At 35.5% G+C, this 24,042-nt stretch overlaps 1 protein-coding gene across 4 annotated transcripts in view; it reads left to right on the plus strand.

The window, feature by feature from the left end:
* TFDP2 (transcription factor Dp-2) overlaps positions 1-23,767 on the plus strand; it is a 57,056-nt gene extending 33,289 nt beyond the window's left edge. For all 4 annotated transcript variants that reach the window (XM_062582335.1, XM_062582336.1, XM_062582337.1 and 1 more), the window contains 5 exons: positions 1,602-1,670; positions 3,394-3,545; positions 8,970-9,136; positions 15,160-15,265; positions 16,136-23,767. In XM_062582335.1, the coding sequence (XP_062438319.1) occupies positions 1,602-1,670; positions 3,394-3,545; positions 8,970-9,136; positions 15,160-15,265; positions 16,136-16,319 (678 nt within the window). In that variant the 3' untranslated portion in view covers positions 16,320-23,767. The remainder of the gene's footprint in view (positions 1-1,601; positions 1,671-3,393; positions 3,546-8,969; positions 9,137-15,159; positions 15,266-16,135) is intronic.
* The last annotated feature ends 275 nt before the right edge of the window (positions 23,768-24,042 follow it).

Raw genomic sequence — 24,042 nt, forward strand, 5'->3', positions numbered from 1 at the left:
ATGCTTTTATTATCTTGTCTATTACAGCAGCTTGGAAAATACAAGGAGTGTGTGTACAGCCTGATCACTGTACTTCAGGAGGGTTTTTTTGTTTGTTTTTTTTTTGCTTGTTTTCAAGTGATTGATACATTTGCACCTCACGTTGCATGTATTATCCCCAGTATAGGTTATTGTTATGAATAATAACTTCAAAGTTCATTGTGTTACTTGCAGTGATCATACGCAGTGCACTCTTTCGGGCTCTATTTACATATATTCAGAAAATGGAAGTGGGGCGGATTTTCTTAAAATTTTGCTTTCTGTGATATATTAGGAAATTAAGCTGCATTTTCATGGTGTGGAAATCAGAAAATTAATTTCCTTATAAATCAGTGTAAAGTGCCAACTGTTCTCAAAATGTAATTCATAATAAGGATATCTGAAAAAAATCAATCAGTGCAGAAAAGCCTGTTACACAGAAAATACATCTAAATTAAATCTTCAGTTGCTCTTAAGAGTTATGTGTTTGTCTCAGCAGAGAAAGTTAAACACTGTGCTCTGAAGAAAGCATTTCAAACATTAACTGAGGAAAAAGATTGTAAACAAAAAAGGTGTTTTTTTAAAGCCAGCTAAGATTTAAAATACTACATCACTTAGTTTGAGTAGTTAAATGGAAAGGTAATTTGAGTTTACTATTTCTGAGAACAGTGATACAATGTTGGTAGCAACAGGATAATTTAGGAAAAACATTTTTAAAGCAAAAGGGCTAGCACTGTAGCTTTGTCAAAACTGCCCAATTCTTTAGTGTTTCCCACAAAACACTACTTAAAATACAGCTGGTTATATTTGCAGTGTGAGCAGGGATGTAGTACTACTACTGTCTCGGATATTATCTGTTCAAGTTGAAGACCTCTTTGCCCAGTAAACTGGCACTACTAGCACTGCTGCAAGAAAATGATTGAATGCTGATGTAGATGAAGCAAATGTTATTCCTCTGTCCCTTTGTTGCTAAAATCTTGTCAGTTCAATCAAATATCAGATGAGCAGTCAAAAAAAGTGGAGGTCACCTGTAACTTCATGGTACAGTATTAGACAAATGCAGGAGATGATCCAGTGCCCAGTCTTCATACCTCTATCTCAAGAGGAGAACAGTAGAAGGGACATGCCCAACTCCAAGAGTTGAGGGGGGAGGGGGCAAAACCACCCTCCCCATACCTGCAAAACCCCCATCAGCTCTTCCTTTTCCTGATGGGCGTTCATACCAGAGAAGGGAGAAGAGGAGGAATTGGTGGGGAAATGGTACAGTCTTGAAATAATTATGATTCTTTACTGAAGTTAAAAATGATTGAAAAAGAAGGAAAAAAAACAGTTTGTTAGTTCTATTTCATGGAAAACTCCATCATGTGATTAGTCCATTTGAAAAAGAAGAAAACATGACAAATTGTTATGGCTGAAAAGGTTTTGCAGTTTACTTACTATGCCATGGAATTCACCACTGTTTACATAGATTGCAGTAAGGGTGCTAGCACACTGGTAGCTTTGAAGCCTGTTCAATTTGGCACAATGAAACAGACATGGTAAATTCAGTAATTATATTGCTGCATTTTCCTTTCTATTTTAAGATAGAGAAACAGAGGCGGATTGAACGGATAAAACAGAAGAGAGCCCAGCTACAAGAATTGCTGTTGCAGGTATGTTTAATTGTAATTTTCATATTTCTCTCTATACATATAGATACATAGATATATACATATATAAAATAAAATTATCAAGTAAGAATCCAACATGTTAGAACTTCTGAAGTTCCTTCTCAACTTACAACTATGATATACTGGGGGGGGGGAAGTTTTAGAGGTGGCCTTTCTGGCATCTGGTATGGGGACCCCTTACCTGCACCTCACTTCTTGATTCATTTTAAAATAGCCTTATTATATTGACTTACCATAACCCTTTATAAATGTTCTCTGAGGCTTTATCGTTATCTGCAGTAGGGAGAACGGAACAGCTCAAAGTGCTCTAGTGCACTTTTCTGATTAATTCCTATTAGAAATTTTCACCTTTGTTCTAAGCAAACACACATCTTTAGCTGAACTTTGGTAAACACATACTAAGTAGTTTCAGGGAGGACAGACATTTCTGGCTCCTAAGAATAAAGGCTGACAAATCCAGCTCTTCTACATTCAGATATGCACCTAGGAAAACTTTGAGACTATTTGAATTTTAGCTTGAATTGCAGAAATACCGTATTTCAGATGCACTTCTGTTTATAAAGCAACATTTTATAAATAGTTACAAACAGTCTTAAATGTTTTGGCCTGTGCAGTTTCAGTAATTTAAATACAATCAAAGTTTTGTAGGAAGTTACAGCCAATAAGGCTAAGATGAGGGGTCTTTTTGGTTTGAGATTTTTTTGTTTGTTTTGTGTTGTTCTTTTGCTGTGGTACGAAGGTAATGATACAATTTTTATGTAAGTAGATACGCACTGGAACTTTAAATATATAATGCTTCTCCTTTTTTCATCATCAGAAACAGTTCTTCTATGTAGAATGATACAATTTTAATTTTATCTGACCTAATAAATAAATTAGCAGCTTCTCTAAGTGCAACATGAAATTATCCTGGCAAGTCAGGACCTCCAGTACCTGGTGTGAAAATGACTGATTTGTACCTTCTTACCCATAGCCTGCACTTCACTTTCTGCACCTTATCCATAACTGTCATTATATTCTTAATTATGTTCACTGTCAAATGGTTTACCAGTCTTTCTAGGTTTTGTCTATCTTCCCCTTAAATGGAATGAATAGTGCCTCTGCGTGGGCAAGCATGCTGACTTGCTTCCAAACCTAAAATAACATTTCCTAAAAATACATCTTTTCATATGCACGGAGATACAGACGTAAGAATCCAATAGAGAGGAAGTGGTGTCATAAATGACACCTGTTTAAAAACTTTAAGGGGAGAATTTTAAAATTAACTAGTTAGAGGAGAAAAGAGGAGGAGTGGATGGGAAAGGGAAGAGGATATGGGTCAGGAATGCCATAATTCCCCTTAACTTTCAAATGTAACTAGCTCCTAGACTGAGGTAATTATATGTAGACTAAGAGAGAAGATGTCTGACTCCCTCTTCAAAAGAGCAGGAGGCATTCTCTGCCAAACTTCATTGCATCGTTCTTGTTTTGTCTCTGGGGATTGCAAGGAGGCACATGCACTATGCATGAAAAAACAGAGGTTAACCTCTGCTGTTCCTGGCCAGCTTCACTAATACTGCAAAGGGGAAGTCAGGCCAGAGTTATTTCTGACAAAATTACTGGAGGTATCGATATTTGGCAAGTAAGAACTATTAAGTCCCAATTCCTGGAAATATTGATGTATTCATTTCAATGTCAGTGATTGCTTTTTCTTTCTTTCTTACAGCAAATAGCATTCAAAAACTTGGTACAAAGAAATCAGCAAAACGAACAGCAAAATCAAGGCCCTCCAGCTTTGAACTCTACAATACAGCTGCCTTTCTTAATAGTCAACACTAGCAAAAGAACTGTTATAGACTGCAGTATATCAAGCGATAAGTGAGTGTGTTGTGGAATCAAACTTTAGAATATTACTTCTTGTGAACTGGAATTTTTCTTTGAACAATTTTTTTTATAAGTTTACTAAATTTAGTTGTGCATTTAAGTTTTTCTTTATTTCTTTTCCCCTCTGTCACTTCCTGTTTTTATATATATATATATATATATATATATAAAAAAAAGAATTGGTGTATGTGTATAGATACACACACATGTATCAGTTACATACCATATATATATATATATATATATATATATATATATATGTATAGTGTGTATATGTATATATATATGGTATATAAAATACATGCATGTATGTAATGCAGCCACATAACCATTAGTCAAAACAGGCTAGCTTTAATTGTTGTAGAAGGCATTTTGAAACGACATTTCAGGGAGCCTTCACTGCACAGGAGACAGTGAATTGCATGAAGTTATATACTAGAACAGCACTAGCGTTTCATAAAGTCACATGCTGGTGCTTCTCTTTTCTTACTTCTATAATAGCATAAATCTGTTTAGTCAGAAATACATGATGATCCACGTAACACAAATGTGAACTCCCTAGAGGTATTAACAACAGCTTTGAAAGAAATGGTTGACATTTTTCAATAGCAAAAGGTTTGTACCTAGGTCTTCAAAGAAAAAAAGAGGAGGAAGTGATGCTGAAGTGTGAAACATTTTCATTGTAAGAGTGTGTTTACTGTTAATCAGCATCTGACCAGTTTCTTAGCTGAAAATAACTTTGTTTCAAATACAGATTACAGATTTCATTCTGTAGTATACAAATCCTGTATTGAACTTCAAAGTGAATTTAGATACAGCAAAAATAGAAAGATGGTCCCTAATTATCTAAATGCCAACATGTAAAAAGCAATACCTAGTAGAAGCAGAACTGTTGTAGAATACATATAACTGAAGCCCAGTTTATTTTGTGATGAAACTTTTGGAATAATCCCACCAGCACTCCATCTCAAGAAGCTGAGAATTTTAAGATTGGTATTGATTTAACTTAATTTTACCCTTATTCTATACTGCGCTTCTCACTGCGCTTTTTAAGAACACTGTTCTATATATAGCTTTTAAGTCATTAACAAGTTAAGCAATTTCATATTAAAGCTTCAGAACTGCTGCTTTGAACTTGTCAATGATGAAACTAAAACTATGGCTACTAGAGAGGTACAGCATGTGGATCTACAGTCACAAACTGTAAGAAAACACTACTATTAAAAATGAACACACTGAAATAATTTAAAATGTTAATATTGAAACTCGGTTATATAAACTGAAATATCAACATCACCCTGAGATCAGGAAGTGTGCAATCCAAATTAAACACGCTTTCCACTGTGATTGTTATTTGTGTAACTGGTAAGTGGCAGCAGCAGTGTGTAGATGAACAGTGCCAGGAACTGCTAATATTTAAACCACTGTTGCATTGATCTGTTGAATAAGGCAGTTGTCAAAGTGGTTACTTGGTTTGGAGAATCTGATGCTCCACTTCCTTGGAGCACATGCCAAACTCTTTCGGCCTGCCCAACACTGCTGCTGGCAAACTCACTTTTTTCCCCCTTCATTCTCCCAAACAACATTTATATAAACTATTGGTTGGTCTGCATTTCTGATGCACCAGTAGGTGAAGTTAAAAAGTCCAGCAAAAAGATGACCCAGTGTAACATCACAGTACTAGTCAGTCAAAATAATATTTACACAGGATCTCCCAAAGAAAATCACTGCTTGAGAAAATACTATACATAGGGGGAATTACCTAACTAGCCAAAACAAAATGAAATTTCTGGCATATAAGATGAAGAGTTTATTGGACAATTTTTACTTCGAATTTGAGAAGGCAGACATGTGCCAAACAGCACACTAGGAATGACATTTCTGAAGCTGGAGTAAACAAAACCAGAGAATCTTCAGATAAAAAGAATAAAAGTCAGAAGTCATGCTGAAAAGACAAAGCATCTGGAAAAGTAAGTCAAATACAGCATATAAATGCTAGATGTTTTAACATGAGACACAGAAACCAGAATACCTAGTTTTAAAGCAGGTAAGTTCAAAAAGAAAGAGAGACAAGGGGTAAAACCAACATGCATGAATCAGGGGCTCCATTTGAGTTTCAAAAGAAATACAGAGCTCAAACTTTTTAATAATAATAAAAAAATAAGATTTAAATAAAAAGTTCAGCACAACTAACAGCATAGAAAGCAGGACATTAAAACTTAGGGCAACAGCTTTCCAAAAGGTAAGTTATATTCAAATAGGGAAAAGAATAGTAAGTAACAAGCTCTGACATCATAAAACAGATGAAGCACTTCTTAAAAACAAACTTTTCTTCAGTACAGAAACAGAAAGGTTATAAGGAGTTTTTAGGGCCTTTACGTTATCAAGCTGTAAAAGAGAGTGATCAAAGGAAATATGACACAATTAAAAAAATTTAAAAAGACTCCCCTGTACATCAATAAAAAGAATTATTCTCAGAGGTTGGAGCTCAAAAATATTTTTATGTTAAGGCTACGTCTATCTGTATGTTTGTGCGTTTAGACATTAGGACCTGACAAAATTTTATTTATTTTATTGATCTCCAAGGTAGTAGAGTACTTCGATAAGAGGAACAGTAAAAAATCATTGGGAACAGATGATGTTCACCCTAGCATTATAAAGAAGCTCAAGCATGTGAAGTAGCATATAAAGCTTTAATATTAAACTATTTCATATTAGAAGAATGAAAAGTGACAAATAGCTTTAAAAAAGTGTTCTAACTGATCAATAAATAGTGTAGATTACAACAAAGATTCAGAGATGTGAATAAGTACCATACAACACAGAAGAAATAACATAGCTCTAATCAAATGAAGTTGTGCTACTCCAAATCTGTTGGTTGATGAGTATGTGACACAGGGTAATCTTGGCTGATGTTAAAAGACCACTCCGTAGCAGCCTTTAAAGAAAATAAATGACTATGGACTGAGGAAAGAGTCATTCATGAATTTAATGATTGGCTAAATGTTAGGAAAGAAAAGGCAGAACCAAAGAGTTGGTTATTACAACAAAGAGGTAAACAACAGCAACATCTCACTGGTTTGTCTTGATAAAAATATAAAAGAAGAGATAGCTGACAGTAATTATTCAAGGTGATAAAAATGAATGCCTACTGAAGAGCTAAAGAACAAAGAGATGATGTACATCTACATGACAAAATAGCAGATAAATTTAATTTCCGATGAAATTTACACTTACCTGTGGAGAGGGAGATGAAGAAACTGTACTCAACTGTAGATAGATACACAATATTGGCTTCTAGACCTAGATTGTAGCACTGAATAATAAGATGGCATTGTAATAAATCATTCTATGCGAACACAAGTGCCCTGCTCAATAACGGCCAAAAGCATGTTAGGAATTATTAGGAAAAAGAGTAAGGAGTAAAACTTCAGTTTGTGTGTCATGATTTTATATCTGAATACTATATTGTATGGTCCTGGTCCATATATATGGTATGCAGTCCTGGTCAAGATTCCTTGGAAAAAGTATAGCAGAACTAGGAGACAGACAGACACAGAAGGGCAGCAAAAATGACTAAAGCTATAAAAAGGCTTTCATAGAAGGAACAGATAGACCCTTTGGCCTAGAAAAGAGAGGACAGTAGATTCATAGAGGTCTAAGAAATCATGGGCAGCATGGGGCAAGTGCATATAGAACAGCTGTTCATAGCTGCTATTAAGATTAGGAGATATTAGAAGACATCAAGTGGCAGATTTCATACAAAAAGAATGTAAGTTCTTTTTTTGTAGCAGTTTAACTATGCAAATCGTAGTGTTCAATGTTGTACCCAAAGGTTACACAGGTTCAAAAGGTGGTCATGTAAAGCTACTTAAAGGAAATCCTTAAATAGCTTTTAAGGACAAAGGTGTAGAAGCAGCATAGGGACTTCCCAGGTCAGAGATTGCAAGTTGCTGGAAACTATATTGGAGAAATACTACTGTAAATTTCTTCTTACATCCCCTTCTAGTATTTGGTCATAACTGGAGAAAACTCCAAACTACACAGACACTTTTTTTGGCATGCTATGACCTTTCTTATTTTCTTAAGAAATGGAGTTTGTGGGATGATTGGGGGGGGAGGGGTGTCAGACAAAATTGGGAGAATATAGACAATTCCAAGATAACATATTGGAGAAGAAATGCTATCAGTAAGTACTACCTTTAATACAGTACCATATAATTGAACTGTTATTACTTAGTTACTCTACAGCTTGCTGGATTTGATATGACTGCATTCTTCCATACCCTATTTGGAAGGGTACAACATAGCTGCATCACTTTAACTGTATCAGCCCAGCTAGTATGAACATAGTTATACCAATCACAGTATAGTGACACTTATTTGCCTTTTGATGTGGTTACACTTAATTAAATTTAGCTGTATGAACTATATACGTTATACAAGTATCACTGTATGAGCTACAAAATAAATGATGCCTGTAAGTGACAGTTAAACCTAGCACAAAGCATGTGCATTTGATAGCAGACGCAATTTTTTTGCAAAAACACAGAGTATCACATAATTTTGCTTAACTTAGTCAACTGAGGTATAAAAATTGATATAAAAAAACCCAACATCCACCTGTGACACAGTTGCTTGGGGAAGCAATGGAAGACCCACCAGTAAGTTACCTTTCAAAGAGTGAACTGCTTTTGCAGGGATAGGAATTTGTCAACAGAAAAATGAGAGATTGGGAAATAAGTCAGAAATAAGTCTTCTATTTTAATCCTTGGACTAACACTAAGGGAATTTAACAGCCTGTGATTATAGTATAAAGCCAGTATAGATGCCCCATCTGGTGCTAAAGCACTCTTTTTATGACTAATTCTACTGGTATGTGCAATGAAAAAAACTGAGAGCCCTGCAGCAGAAATGGCAGGTTTTGAACATATTGGACTTCGAACACAGAATTTTACTAGCTGCTTGCTTACTTGAAAAAATGCATCAAAAAGCAGTTATACCACAGTAAATAGGTCAGTTCACAGGAGGAATGTTGCAGATCAGAACAGAAAGTGAAATGTGAAAGAAGCAAAAACAAAACTCGTATTTTGGTGACGGGGCTGCAGGTGACCTTTAGAAGTACTGGATTTTAGTACAAGCGAAGGTTAATGTTTTAGTAAGACCTCTCTCTTCTCCTCTGAATCTGTTTAATGAAGGAGAAACGTTCAGACTATTTTCCTGCAGTGGAAAAGTTGCTTTAATTGAGAAAGTACTACTTTAAATGCTGTAGACCTGCTAGGGGAAAGAAAAAAAAAATGCTGCACTTTTTAAGGCCCCTTAAATGTCCCCCAGTGAGGGCACTTACCTCACTGCATATCAAAAAATAAAAGCAAAGCTGTGCTTCAAAACCATCTCACTTTGACTTTTTCTATGCAGATTCGAATACCTCTTTAATTTCGATAACACTTTTGAGATTCACGATGACAGTGAGGTGCTGAAGAGAATGGGAATGTCTTTTGGGCTTGAAGCAGGCAAATGTTCAGCTGAGGACCTAAGAACTGCAAAATCACTGGTGCCAAAAGCTTTAGAAGGCTACATCACAGGTAAGTTAGTTGACATTTACTTAAACATTGTTCATGATCAAATTAATAACGTTAACTAACTGAAGCAAATTTAATGATGTTCACCTACATAGGTAGATGGCATCTGAAAAGGTTTTACAAAAGCCTATACACAGAACGGTTGTTTTGCAGTTAGTTTTAGGTGGCTTATCGTAGCTCTCACGTAAAGATCATTTATAACAAGCTTCTGAGAGTGCTGCATTAAGAAGAAATCATTTAAGTATCTAAAAGATAAGAACACAACTTTTCATTGAGTTAGTATTATTTCTTGAATAACTTTGGATGTATGAACAATGTGGAAGAAAAGAGCTCTTAACCTCTTGTTTGTGTTAAGGAGGGAAGGAAAGAAAGAGAGCAACTTGACCTGTTGAGTATAATGCAGATATGTCCCAGCTGCATTAGCGCTCTGCCTGAGCTAGGTGAGCTCTCTAAGACTTGAAGCACTGTTGAAGGAACTCATGTCTGCATGTCTCCATGCAGACATGCCCAGTGAACTCTCTACTACATGGGTTGTAGGTTCTGCTGTCCTACTGTCTTATCTCAGCCAGTTATTTTCACGCTTTCACTTAACATGTGAAACAGTGATACTCAGATAAAGACAGGAACAGCAGGCGCTATTTGAGAACTGAGCATCTCTAAATTCAGCAAGAGGATCCAGAGTTCCAGGGTAAGGGCGTCATGCAGAGGCATTTATTTCCTCTAGTCATAGTGTTCGAACTAACTGCTGTAAGGTCGCACCTTAATAGATTCAAACCTAAATATGCTTTGTGTTGCATCACTAGAGTAGAACTGCTTAAATATTTAATCATTTCATTTATTGTCAGACTGCATTCCTTTTGCTCTACCCAAATCTTAAACTTGGCATAACATTTTCTTAAGTTTTCTGGAGAAACTTCATCTCTACAGGAAGTTTTACCTGATGATTGTTGTAAACAAGCTTTCATTGTTGAGGAAACTGGGGATGAAGCTGTTGCCCCAATTTACTACTAGCTAGATACTGGCCTTGTTTTAATGACTGTAGTGGAGAACTGTCTTTCCTACAGGAAAGACTGGGAACTTCCCTCTCCTCCTACAGGAAGATTAGAAACTTCAAACATTTTATTTTAACTTTTTAAACACTTGCCTAATATTGGTTGTCTTCTGTTGGAAGCATTTAATCTTCATATCGGGAATCTTTTAAATGCAGGCTTTATACTATATGTGCCATTCATTTTGCTAATCAGCATACAGTTAAATAGTCACAAAGCTAAACATGAATTTTTGTTTTCTTGATTTTATTACATAAGAGAATTATAAAATATTTAATTAATGACATGGCAAAATACTGCTGGATATAAGTTGGAATTCTTACATTCACTAAAAACTTTTTTTTAAAAAAAAATGGTTCAAAATTTCGAACTTTTTTTAATTTACTTATGCTTATCAAAACATGCTTGTGTTTTCCTGGTCTCTTGTTGGTTTTTAAATTAAGATTTCATCTTTTCATTTCAGTCAATTTTGAAATTGCACACCAAGCCCTTATATGGCTGCACTGGTGTCAAAAAGAGAAGTTCTACCCTCTTTCTTTGTTCCTTGCAAGTTGATCCAACTAGAAATTACTTATGGCATGATTTATCATTAATGCAGAAAAGGTGGTAGGAATAGAGCCACTTCTGTTGGGGTCATGCTATAGTCTTAGAATAGCTTAATCGTCCTGTTGTATTGAAAATCAAAATAAAATTTTCTATTTAATTTTAATACAGAATTCTCTTTAGTGAATATGGTGTTTTTAAATTTACAGCAAATACTACATTAAACCACAGTTTAGAGATTAAACAATAAAACTCTTCATACCTGAACTAATGAGTAGCAGTTCATTGAGTTTGTTCTACTAAATAACCAATATACTTTTGGATTATTTTTTACTGAACATATTGAAGGAAAACAATTAAAATGTTCCTGTGAAAGTGAGTTAAGTACTCTCTTTCAAAGAAACTAAATGGGAAAAAAACAGTTATCAAGATTAAACATTCTTACAGAATGTTGAGATTAGGGTAATTCCTCTAGTAGCAGATCAGCAGCCAGAAACCTATGAAGAATTTTAATCATGAGAAATGTATTGATTTGCCTTTGCATTCAAAATGCTTTTGGGTAGTAATATACTCTTCAGACATGAGTTATATTCAGTAGCAGTTTCAGGCTCTAAAAAAAAAAAAAAACTTAGTCTGAAAGTATTGTTACTAGAGTATGTACATGTAGTTCAAAGGTTTCTTTTATCTGTTGCTTATAACTTAATTACACAGCACAGATTTACAGTTGAGCACAGGAATGGCATAGCAAAACCTTCGAATGGCAGTAACTGACAAATAAGCAGATTTAAATATTTTGCACAATACAAAAAGGCAGCAGCATTTGCCTGATTACATGTCTTCAGTTAAGTATATCTTTCCATTTTGACCTTGGAAGTCTTTATGTTTTATTTCTTACACTGCGAGAGCAGTGAAATGCAATGCTAATCATTGGTTTCCAGAATTCATGGCATGTTTGCATAGCTTTCAGGATGGTGCTTAAAGTAAGCAGGCTTCGATTAACTACTCTACAAGAAAAGCAAATCAACGTCTCTCATTTATTCACTGGATAAATTTATTGCAGACAATAAGAGAATAGTGTTTTCCCACACTAGCCAACTCTATGAACTTAACTGCTGCAGAAAGCAGCCCCGTTCTAATGTTTGTAAGTAGGTAAGTTACTTGAAATGAATTCATTGCTAAACTTACTGCTGGCAGAGATTACTTTTAAGTCATTTCCTACAGAATGTTAATCTGACCTCAGTCTGCTCATCTTTTTTTCAGATAATTACTGACTTCCAAACAGTAACAATAGTTTGTATTGTAATGCTTGCTAATAGGATTGGAGAAACTCCTAGAAGAATCCAGTTCTAAACCAGCTCAATGAAAGAAATATAAAATTTGCAACAAAACATGGAGCAGCTCAGCTAAAAAAAAAAAAAAAATCTGAAATAATTTGCTTCTCAGTTGCATTCGACGTGCCAAAATAACTTCCTTAGAACTGCTTAAGCCAACTGATACTCTATGCATCCATTTATTTTCCTTCATGAGCTTGTTCAGGGCGCTAATCTGTGGGCTTTTTATTTGGCAGGGTAGTTTCTGACAATTTAGCATTAGAATTAGCAATGCAAGTGTAAAGGGGAGAGTGAGATTACCCTACTTTTGCTCATCCAGCATTGATTTAGATGAGCATGAACTGTTGTAGAACTGTATCCACAGTACCATGCTGTGGTAGACTTCTGTTCTGACAGTCCTTTCCAGACAGGAAATGGCTTCTTAAAACTCTCATCTTTTACAGACTTCCTCTTTACCCTGGCTCCTCGGAGCCTAACTGGAAACCCAAATTTACAAGTACAAGACAAAAAGTACAAGGCAGTGATATGTGTCCATGAACCTTACTGTTCTTACTTTTCTTCATCCTGCTTTTCAAAAAGAAAAGTTGGGTATTAGCCCAAACTCTTAATAAAACTCAAGCTAACTCGCAGTGACTTACTCTTCTGGAATACAAAGCATATGCACACAGGTACACCCTTTCTAAAGACCAGGAAACAACATTGTAATACATCTCTCATCTGCTTTATTAACCTAAACACAATGCTGTCATTCAGAGTGGTTCAGAACAATGTGCAAACACAGCAGGAAGCTGTCAAAACATGTTCTCTGTAAAACCAAAATAGCATTTAGGACAATCTTAATGAAAGCCAGCCAACTGTGTCCATACTCAATTATTCTCATCTATTCACTCCTCACAGATCACCCTAAAGACGACATTTCTTACTATTGTCTGTCTTGTTCCAAATACACTCTGCTGGAATGTCAGGCTTGCTGTCTTTTGTTCTGTAACGTAACATTTAAACTGCCTCCCTGCTGTAACTCTCTCCTGCATAAAGTGAGGTAGTCTGTGGTACCCTATGCATTGTGAGCCATTTTATGTGGCTGTGGGGGAAGTTGTGACAGCCTACTTACTTAAAACAATCCCTGTCCTAGGCAGTCTGCTGTAGCATCTCTAGAACACTAAAACTTAGTAAGAACATATACAGAAAAACAGGAAAGTGAATGTAATAAGTGCTTTTAGTGATTCTTCACAGCTGCTATGATGAAGCAGTTCTAGATGAAATATGAAGAGTACCATCATGTATATACAGAACAGACGTTTTTTATGTTAGGCCTGGGAAAGACTGAAAGTAAGGCTAGGTTTAATGCATCCTGCTGAAGCCCATTCAAGCACGGTGAAAAAGAACTAAGACAGCCTCAATAACTTTATTTTGGTTTAAATGTTGTGTGAGATGAACAGTGGCCCCTGTTTGTGATCACACATGCCTTAGAGTAACATTAAACTAAGTGGTAGCAGCTCTGGTTAGTGAGGTATGAAGTAAAAAAAAAAAAAAAAAAAAAAAAAAAAAGAGAGAGAGAAAATCCAGAAATTCTCTTCTTCCTCCAAAATGGTTACTAGCTGCAACTTGAAGTTGCAGTTGTTAGAACCTGATCAGCTCTTTTCAAAGAGCTATTTATTTAATTAATATAAAAGTCACAGCTGATTATCAAAAAATAGTTCTAGGAAAATGTTTTATGTTTATGATTACTTAATGCTAATACTAATCAGCAAAAGACATGACAGCTAGGCCGTCTCAGGTGCAGTGAAAACATAGCCACCCAGGTACCTCAACTCCAAGACAAGTAGAAGGCAAAGAAAAGCCTGGTTCCTTGTTCAACTTACTTAATTGGGGGCCTACATACCAATTTCTCGCTATGTTGATGAAAGGAGCTTTGAGGGTCTTGCAATAACACTGAATTCCTTCAGTAAATCTGTGAAGAGCCCTCCAATAGACATGAATGGGTTATGACCCTCACAGTATTTGTTTCCAAATTCCCTAACAAATAATACCTGTTAGCTGTTTCCAGTCATGAACACTTCTGACAAGAGAATTGTTGCTAATGCCACTTACTTACTTACAGTTTTTTCTGTTCATTTGTTTTCTAATAAAGCATTTTTATTGACCTGCCCAAATTCCATCTCAGAATAGCTGTCTGTGTCTTCCATCTTAACCTGAAAGCTGATTCTTATCATCTATTTTATTCTAAAATTTCCTATCACTAGAGAGGAGGCTTACTTACACAACACACATACAGTATACAAAAAAAATCTCTCTTTTATATTCTCAGGACGAAAAACTTTACATGGTCTGTTTCATCCACAGCTGGTAACTATTTCTATTCAAAGTGTGTCAAAAAGGATTAGGAGCCTGTGTTACAGCCAGCAATGAGACTACCAAGGTGAAACTGCCTTCAGCCATCAGAACACATGCACTACCGAAACACATACGGTCGCCTTCACTGCAGCATCTCCAACCCTGACACCTACAGCTCCAGTCATACTGTCACCAAATGCATTTGTAGCTGTTGCTAGGATGGCTTTGTAGTAGTAAAAGTTTCCAGGAAGGACTGAAACCTCAATTTCAGGTACCTGTGACTGCATATGGCTACTGCTGGGCTCAACCGCACTGTGAATTCACCTCAGACACAGTCATACAAGTAAGATTTCATATGAATAACCACAATAGATCCAGATACAAAAGTCACACATACATACATTCTTTTTTCTTTGTTGTTTTTCTTTCCTTTTCCCTCAGACTCCTTCTAGCTATGCTACAGTTCCACAACTGAGATCAAACGGAAGGGGCATTGAGCATGCTATACTGTATACTTACATACAGAGTATGAGGGTGTACAAGGCTTGAGTATATCCACAAGCACCAGGGAAACAGACATTAAAAAGAACAACAACAAAAAATCTCATCTTGATTAAACATCTACAGTATAAAAGCTGCATTCAAGCTACTGGTACCCTCTCTTCTAAAATAAAACAAGGAGTCCCAAATCCAAATAGATTGCAGAGTTTAACACTGTAAAGGAAAGAACATGTGTAACCATAATACATGCAAATGTGCTTTCTTCTAGATATGTCTGCAGGATTTTCCTGGATGAACCAAGGATTATTTTCAAATTCAGCACAAGCAGCTTCACATACAGAAGTAGTAGGAGGCACTTCTGTTTCTAAATCAAGGTAACTAACTAAAGTCTTTTTTTTATTCAAGGATATTGATATAAGCTTGTGGTACTTTCAGGACTGTACTATTTCATACCATTTACAAGCAGAAAGTGAGATCTTTTTCCTATTACAGTTGATTTTTGATTCCGAAAGTCTCTTGCGCTATCTTCCTTGATAAAGTAATTAAGTATGAAAGGCCAAATCAACTTGCTTGAATTTTTGAACATGCTGGTTTGTATCTATTTTTCAAAGGAGTAGAATCACTTCCAAGCCTTTATTAAAAGATCAGAGTTTTCCGGTTAACTTTAAATGCCTGTCTGGGCACAGACTACAAATAGGTAATTATTATATGGCAGAAAGCCTGATAGTACTTACAAAGAATATAAATTAATATTTTGTAACTCAATGCACTGTTGCTTGATGTCTCACAGAAGAAAATTTTGTCCACATTGTCTGTTCATAATTAAAAACAAACCAAAAAAAAAAAAAAAAATCCTTCCCCGCTCGCCCAACCACACATGCACTTACATTGGAGGTTACCTGCACCTTTAAAAAAGGAGGGGGAGGGAGGATTATTCTGGGTCAGGGTATTCTCTAGGGCATTTAATAACTTAATTACATTTCTGTGTGTAGACAAATCTGTGGCGGATGAATTCCTCTTTAAGCTTAAACACACATGCGCACACAAAGCAGCCTCCCAGTCTTTTCCAGCTATTTTCCAATATTTTCAGTGATTTTCTTAACTATTGCTGTATTTCATGTAAAGCTTTTGGGATGTTTCCTCATACGTAACATCTCTTTTCTTAAAGGAGGAGGCAAAGCCAAAAAAGAAAACTTAAACCTTCATGAGAAATCCTCTAAAATTCAACATTTCTGTTTTGATAGTGAGAATCCAGGGTTGTGTTTGGATGCTGAAGTGGCCTTAGCAACTGGGCAGTTCCTCGCCCCTAGCAGTCAACAGTCCAGCAGTGCAACATCACGCTACTCAGAATCAAGGGGAGAAACGCCATGCTCATTCAATGATGAGGATGAAGAGGATGAAGATGAAGATCCTTCCTCCCCAGAATAAAGACAGTAGAAAACTGAGTACACAAAATACTACTCATACATGTTCTTACTGAGAGCTCCTGTTCTGGATTTTAAGTTTCTTGCTTTTGTTTGCACTGTGTTCAGTGAAGATTCAGAACAAACATATCCAAAGTTGAAACTGAAAATTTTTTTAATTGAACACAGAGTGATACGCAGACACAGAGCAAAGTGAGAGTGTGTTTTTTTTTTTTTAATCAACTAAAACCAAGGAAAAGAACAAAGTCCCTGGAGATCTGGCAAAGTAAACATCAAGTTCACATTATCCATTTTGGGGCATTTTGTCTCAAGTCTCTGTCTTCCCCTTATCCTAACCAAACGGAGAAGAAAACAGGGTCAGTCAACAAATGCTGATTCTCACATTGTCTTTTGGTTGTGCTACCTTAAAAAGAAAAGGAAAAAAAAGTAGCGTGTGCACATTCACATGCTGAAATAGCTATTTAAAAATACCTTGTATGAAAATTATTATAGGGAGAGGGGCTGTTAGAATGTTTGCTTTTTTCTGTTCAACTGGCTGTATAGAAGATTCTTAAAGTAATATAAATTGCAAGTGATTAAATGACTCTTGAAATAGATTAAATCCATTTTAGATACTCTAAAAATAATACTATATGTCTCTTTTGAAAGGTTCATATGTTCATTTATACTACAGGCCTAATTTATTTATAATAAGTGATTATTCTTAGCTGTTAAAGCAGTCAGGATTAAAACAGCAGTATTCTCTGCACCAGCTCTTTTTCCAATAAAAAAAATAAGTGAAAATGTATTTATAAATTATAGTATATCCAGTATAAGTTCTCCTTTACTGTTCTAATTTTATTTGGTTTTACAGCATGTATATTTTAAAAAAGGCCTCTATGTTAAGAATCTTGGGCAACATCTTTTCATGGCAAGATTTTAAAATTCAGGGCAGGCAAGTCAAATTTTTAAAGTCATAGGTTAAGATACTTAGGAAGAAGATTAAATTTTGACAAATCATAATTTGATTAGGAGTATAATATAATAATTTAACTTGCTTATAGTTAACTCTTGTTGCACGAGCCTTGATGCGTCTTTGGAAAATATTATTACCAAGCAACTTCTTAAAATAATTTGTGGCTGAAGTTACACAACATGAATTCCGTTTGAACAGTTAAATTAGCCTTATGACAGGAGGCTCTGTATTATATGTTTAAAATCACATCCAATCACAAAGACTTAAAAAAAAAAAATCTTATAGCAAAGCAAAATCCAGTGTAGATGGTACTTTTCTGATGGTGTTCTAACATTTAGTATTTTAACTAGTCTTGAAGTTAACTATTTTTAATTAGGTGAATCCAGTTAAAAAAGTTACTCCTTTTTAGTTTTTATACTACATGTAAATAATACTAAAAGTACCAATATATTAGCTGTCAGAACACAATGACTTTCGCTCTGTTATTTAGTTACAGATTAGGCAACTTGTAATACTTTACTAACTTGAACAATGGCAGCAAACTATATTCCTTGATTGCTGTGGCTATTACCCTAACAGTATGAGGTCTGTCCACATTATCTTTTCCAGACAAATCTGCCCTCAAGACAACGCGGGCCAAAAGCACTATGCCCAAACTAGTAAGAAAAAATAAAATAAAAAAAAATGAAGCTTTAGCTAGAAAGCTACCCAGCTGTTCTACTGGTGTTGGCTCATAACTAGCTACATACAGGACAGATAAAACTGCAAGGAGCATTCAAACACACCTGCAGTCTTGCCTAAAAAAAAAATATCCAGGTAGAAACTTTAAACAGATGATAGCTTAAACTCCTACAGTTGATGTACAGATAGGATGGCACCATTGTTTAGGCATAGCTCTCGCTGGAGTAAATAGAGCTATCTGCATTACACAAATAATACGCAAATGCACAGAGAAAAATTCCTGTACGCTTTACCATGTTATTCGCCCCTGGGCAAGACTGTTAAGCTGTCCTATGCACACGGCTCATAGACTACAGCTGACCAAGGCATGAACACTAACCTCACTTCAACCAAATTTCTAACACTACCTCTATATGAAGAAAAAAAAGCTTTACAAGTACAAAAAAAAAAAAAAAAGTTCTCACTGAGCGATTCAATGCACTTGATTGAAGTGGTTCAATTCTGTAGTAAGAGAAGGAAGAGATTGCAGGCATGCTATTATGGAATTATCAATTTTATAAATGACATTTGATACAATTTTTATTAGTATTATTTTGGTTTTGGAAAACTATCCTGTCAGCTTTTATTGGAAACAGCAGATCAAAGATACCCGATATGCACAGGACATTCTAATGCACCGTTAAGGACAGAACATTTTTCTAAACTAATTCAGTATTCCCCCAGCCCCATACACTAGGGGATATATCTGACTTTACACTTCCCACTCAAAGTTTGCATAAAAATAAAACCCAGAAAAACATTAATCTAAACAATTGTTAAAAGATGAACACTTTGAATTACAAGAAGTTGGCAAAAGAATTTCTTGACTAGAAACGTAAGGTGTTTTCCTAGCTTCATTGTGCTTTCTACTTTTCAGGAGGAAGATCCTGTGTAAGGTCTTGCTCCCATTGATGTCTGTTTCCTTCAAAGCAGCAGAGTACACAGCTACTTGCTTTCTGGCAAACTTCAAGCTATCAGCCCCTAATTTTGGGGGATATTTTAATCTAGGAGCACATAACATTTATGTACATAGTTGAACCATGATTTCCTTCCCCTTCCCCCACCCCGAACTAGTTAAATACAAAGGACAAAACAAGTTTGAACACTTAAGAGACTTCAAAAGGAAATTCTTCCCTTGGGATTCTTTGTGCCAAGTTCCAGCTGAGAATGAAGTTCTACTAGAGCACTGTGGTCTTGTGGTTATACTAAAGTCTGGGAACTAGGAGAATTCTGGGTCTTATCCAGCCACAACCACTCCCTGTATGATCTCAGGCAAGTCATTCAGCCACTCTTGCTCGTATTAGCTGACACATTTAAAAATAAAAGTAAAGTTAGAACCTCACAAAATATAGACGTTGCATCTGAATTGAGCTCTGAGCAATTATGAGTAACAATACTAAACAATCACACAGCTCCCACTAAGTTAATGGCAGTAGCCATGTTCAGTTCCTTCAACATGCAGGCTCTTCCTCCGAGGGCCACCAGTCATTAACAACACTGGTTTTCCCATTTTCTATTCAGCTGCCACCATCCTCTGCTCTCGTCAATACTCTTAAAATTCATTCAAATAAAACAATTAGCAATTGGTACTAGACTGTATCCCGCATAAGGCAGAGTTAACATTTAAATTTCCATAAATATCTGAGGTAGACCTTAAAAGTGACGTTTGTGTCTTGGAACACTATTTATTGGTTATGCATTCAGTTGAAAGTAAACAGTTTTTCTGGACTTACTTTATGGTGCTTAAAAACAATCTAAATTTGACTTAGAAAAAAATTGTCACCACCACAAACTAGATGAAAAATTGTGAGTGGGAGACAGCATTTTTCTATTATGTGGAAATCAGATATAATGTCTGTGGATTTTGTTTTTAAAAGTTATATTAAAGCTGTGCCAGTCTTCTCATTAACACTGGAATTAATGGCAAAAAATCCACCTAATCTAAGAAAGCGTGTATATTTAAGTAAACACTAAAGCACATACATAATGTTAGTTTAACTGAAGGCGTGATTTTAGCTAGCTTCGTTAAACTAGTACAAGTGACACTGAAGACATTTCCAATTTGGCTAAGAGGTTTGGGGTGGAGTGGTGGCATGGGGGGTGGGAAGGGAGTGTTCTTTTAAAGTATAGCTTGGAAATACTCCTAATTTATTTGAACAGCTGCAAGTTGCTGAGTATACAAAATAGTCAAAGGGATTTGTGTCAGTTAACCAAGTCAGTTTAGAGCAGCATGATGTAAAAAGGCCTAATAAAGCCAAGTTTTAATTCTCTTCCCCTCCCCCCCCAAAAAACCTCCCAAATATAACAATGCCTGAAGTCAGAATTCAACAGTTAAAGTTTAAAATGTCAAGTGCTCTTTCTTCTGACCACACCACCCCTTTAAACACAGGAGTATGGCTGAAATTTAATCTCATTTGAAACTAAGCACTGGGCAATACTCATTGTTATAACTAACTGGCTATTTACAACTGAAATTAAATAAGATCTACTTTTAAAGAGAATGCTTTCCTTTTAATGAGTTAAGGACATTTGGGTTTTGGTTTAATTTAAAAACAAAGCAAGTAGCCACAGGATATATAGCAAACAAACTACTAAGACTGTGACCCTCCTCGTTGTATCTTTTCATTACAGGATTCTCTTGGTGTCAGGAGTTAAGTATTAATTAAAAAAAAAAAAAAAAAAAGAAAAAGAAAGAAAAAAAAAGGCAGGAGAAAGAAAGACCAAAGGAGATTTGTAAAGTTTTGAACAATAAATTTCAGTAACAATCATGCATTGAAGAAACATTGTTCTGTTTACTGTAAGCTTAATTTATTTTAAAGAGATGCTGCAGTTGAGTTATCACAATTGTCTGGGATATTTTATGGCTGAAGGCCTCTTCAAATGCTCAACACTGGAAAATTGTGCCTGCTGCAGCACTACTGATGAACCATTGAGAAGCTAAGAGAAGTTGGTGTGTTTTTTTTTTTTAAACATGCCATTTCATGAATCTTGACCTATGTCCAGAACTGACATGCCAGTAAAGCATCAGAATTTGTCACACACCTATGCGTCTAAGCATGTCAGCAGTAAATTTGAATTCAAATGCGTAATTTGCTGCTAGAAGGTATACACATAACCAAGTCCTGACACCGCAACATTTCTTGAAACTCTCATGCCTTAGACTTAACCTGAGTGTTCAGATCAGATTATATCTTTGCTATTTATGCTTTAGAGTTAGTTTGATAAGGGCTTTTTTAAGAGTCTGTGAACAAATGTTCTCCTCCAGCTGTATTGCAAGGCAAAGCAAACCAACCAAACAAAACCCCCTTATTCTCAGCTGTTCATTCCCTTTGCTATGTATTACCATCCTTTCTTACCGAACTTACTGTACCGCTGCTCATACAAATGTTTCCTGGCTCACTCAGCACAGTTACTTGATTTAGCACCCCCCTCCCCCATCCTAATCCAGCTAATGCTGACAGGTAGATGGGGAAACACTCACATAAGCACTTGGCCCAGTCAAAGGGGTTGTCACAGCTGTTTATAGAATGCTTGTTCATTCACACCTTTAATATTCCCACTTTGGCCTGCCTCAAAGATCTGCCAAAACAAAAATGTTTCCTTCCTGCATACATCTTTCTGACAGTATCCAAAATTCAACAATTAGGACATTCATCTAAAAAAATCTAAAAATATGAACACCAGTTGACAGTAGGAAACAGCTATCTAAAATTTAAATCCTACCATAGACTTAAATCAAAATCTTCTATGTGGTATATAGGAAACTTTCTAAAGACAAAACAAGTCTCTCTCCAGTGAGTTGTTTTAAGCCTTTTAATCATTATACAGCCGGAGTGAAACAGCAAAATTAATCCCTAGCACTTTCTGGTTTTCATCCCTTCCATGTAGCAGCACTGGCACATCTACAAGATCAAGGCAATAAAAAGATAAACCTTCACCACATACACATAATCCTTTCCACAAAAATTTAAAGATAACTCATTTGGAACACTTTAGTTTATATTGCTTTTTTAATGAAGAAATTTTTTAATGAAGATTAAATACAGTTCCTATGTCAATCTTTCAGCAACACATAGGTCTGATTAAAGTTAACTTGTGTTGTCATTCAGGAGAGTTGTATGTGACCTAAAAGGTTAAAACATTGACCAGAGAATGTTATCTCCACAAAAACCAGTCTCCAATTCTTTGGTGGGTTTCTTACATCTGTAATGTAACTTTAGCAGTTAGCAGATTTAGCTGCAAGTGATGCAGGGATTAAGTGGATCTCCTAAAATTTCCCAGGAAAACACCATCTGAATCAAAACGTGTAACACAAGTTTCTGGCACATTCCTTTGTCTAAAGGCAGGAGGTATACATGAAAATACTTTGGATTGAGTGTTTTTGCTATTGAGAAATACTGCAAACAATATGACCCTGTATTTTATACATCTACCCTGAAAAAAATCTTACTTTGAACAAGCCTGCAAGAACTAGGATATGAATTAATCCTCTTCCCTCAGGACCTGATTGCAAATAATGCACCAACCTTTGTAACTACACATTCTACATAGCGTGAGGAACAACTAGCCAGCAAGTAGAGGCATAGATTTTAAAACAGTACATGTCTGTTGGCACTTCTAAGAAGATCTGGCAATAGATCAATCCCTTAATAATGAAATAACCCTGATTTATGTATCAACCAGTGTTACAGACCCACTGCAATATGTATTACAATGAAAAAAAAAGTGACTCTCCCATCTCCATTACAGTAGCACTTTTTAACATCAACTATATTCTACATGTAAATATCTTCTAGAGACACATCCTTTCTATATTTAAAATGCAGAAGCCACTTAAAAGTCCATTAATTGCTTTAAATGGAGGAGGTTTTTTTGTTTTGTTTTGTTTCTTTTTAAGAAGGAGGATGCCAGTTGGACAAAGATATTTTATACCAACTTTCAATGCTGAACTTAGAAAGATGTGCAAACTTGGTGGGTGGGAAGAAAAGAAGCACTAACAAACATAATTCATGGTGATGCAAACTACATAAGATTTTAATTTAATATTTTATCTGCTATTCTTATCCTCCAAAATACCTACTGGAATATAGTATCACACAAAAATGTGGCAGAAATTGAGAATTAAGCTTAAAGCATTTTTCTTGCTCCCTTTTTCCATGCTAAATTTCTGTATCTTTGGAAAGTCTAAGTTTCCCACTAGTCTTATACAATTTGCTGCAGATTTTTTGAATTCTCCATGGATTTCTTTATTTCCAAATACTTTTAAATTACAAACTTTTCTTTTTGCAGAAAGACTGCTATTAAGCTATTCTGTTTTTTTTCCCTCGATCAAATAGTGTTTCTACTAACATATTGTACACAACTAGGAGTAGCATAAAGAGATTGTGGGTATTATTTTATACGCTTTAAACACTGACAGACAGAAATACAAAGAAAAATACGAAGTTTTACTCTCCTAATAGGAACACTGGCATTCACATATAGTATATTTGAACCAATAGGAAATATTACTTTGTAGTAGCACACACTTTGTAAATAAATACTTGTTATTTTTTTAATGGAAATTTTATAGAAGAAGTTATTTCTGTATACTCACGTTTACTGAAAATGCTGCAAGTGGGAATTGTACATTGCAAAATGGGGGTGGGGGATAAGGGGCAGACAGCTGACTGACATGAAAAGTATGTACGCACTGGACAAAAACAATATTCAGCTGTTTGTGAACAGGAAAGTAAAGTTTTACTGTAGAGGAACAGAATAAAAGACTTTCAAGGCAACAGGGTTGGGCTTGTTTTTAAAAAAATATGGAAGAAAATTGCTCAAAGTTAATGCTCACCATAAACCCTACTTTATGGCTTAATCTCCAGAAGAAATTGCATAAGGTTTGATGCTTTGAAAATAAATATAAAAATTCAGCCTCATTCAGTCTACCATTCAGAAAAACTTTGCATGTCAGTACCCATGCAGAAATGTTTGGATGCCTGAAATTATTAGCTAGTGTCAACGTAACTCACAAAATGTTTAGAAATATTTTGGTTGCTATCTCATTAAG

The sequence above is a fragment of the Rhea pennata genome, chromosome 9 (genome assembly GCF_028389875.1).
Source record: "Rhea pennata isolate bPtePen1 chromosome 9, bPtePen1.pri, whole genome shotgun sequence".
NCBI lineage: Eukaryota > Metazoa > Chordata > Aves > Rheiformes > Rheidae > Rhea > Rhea pennata.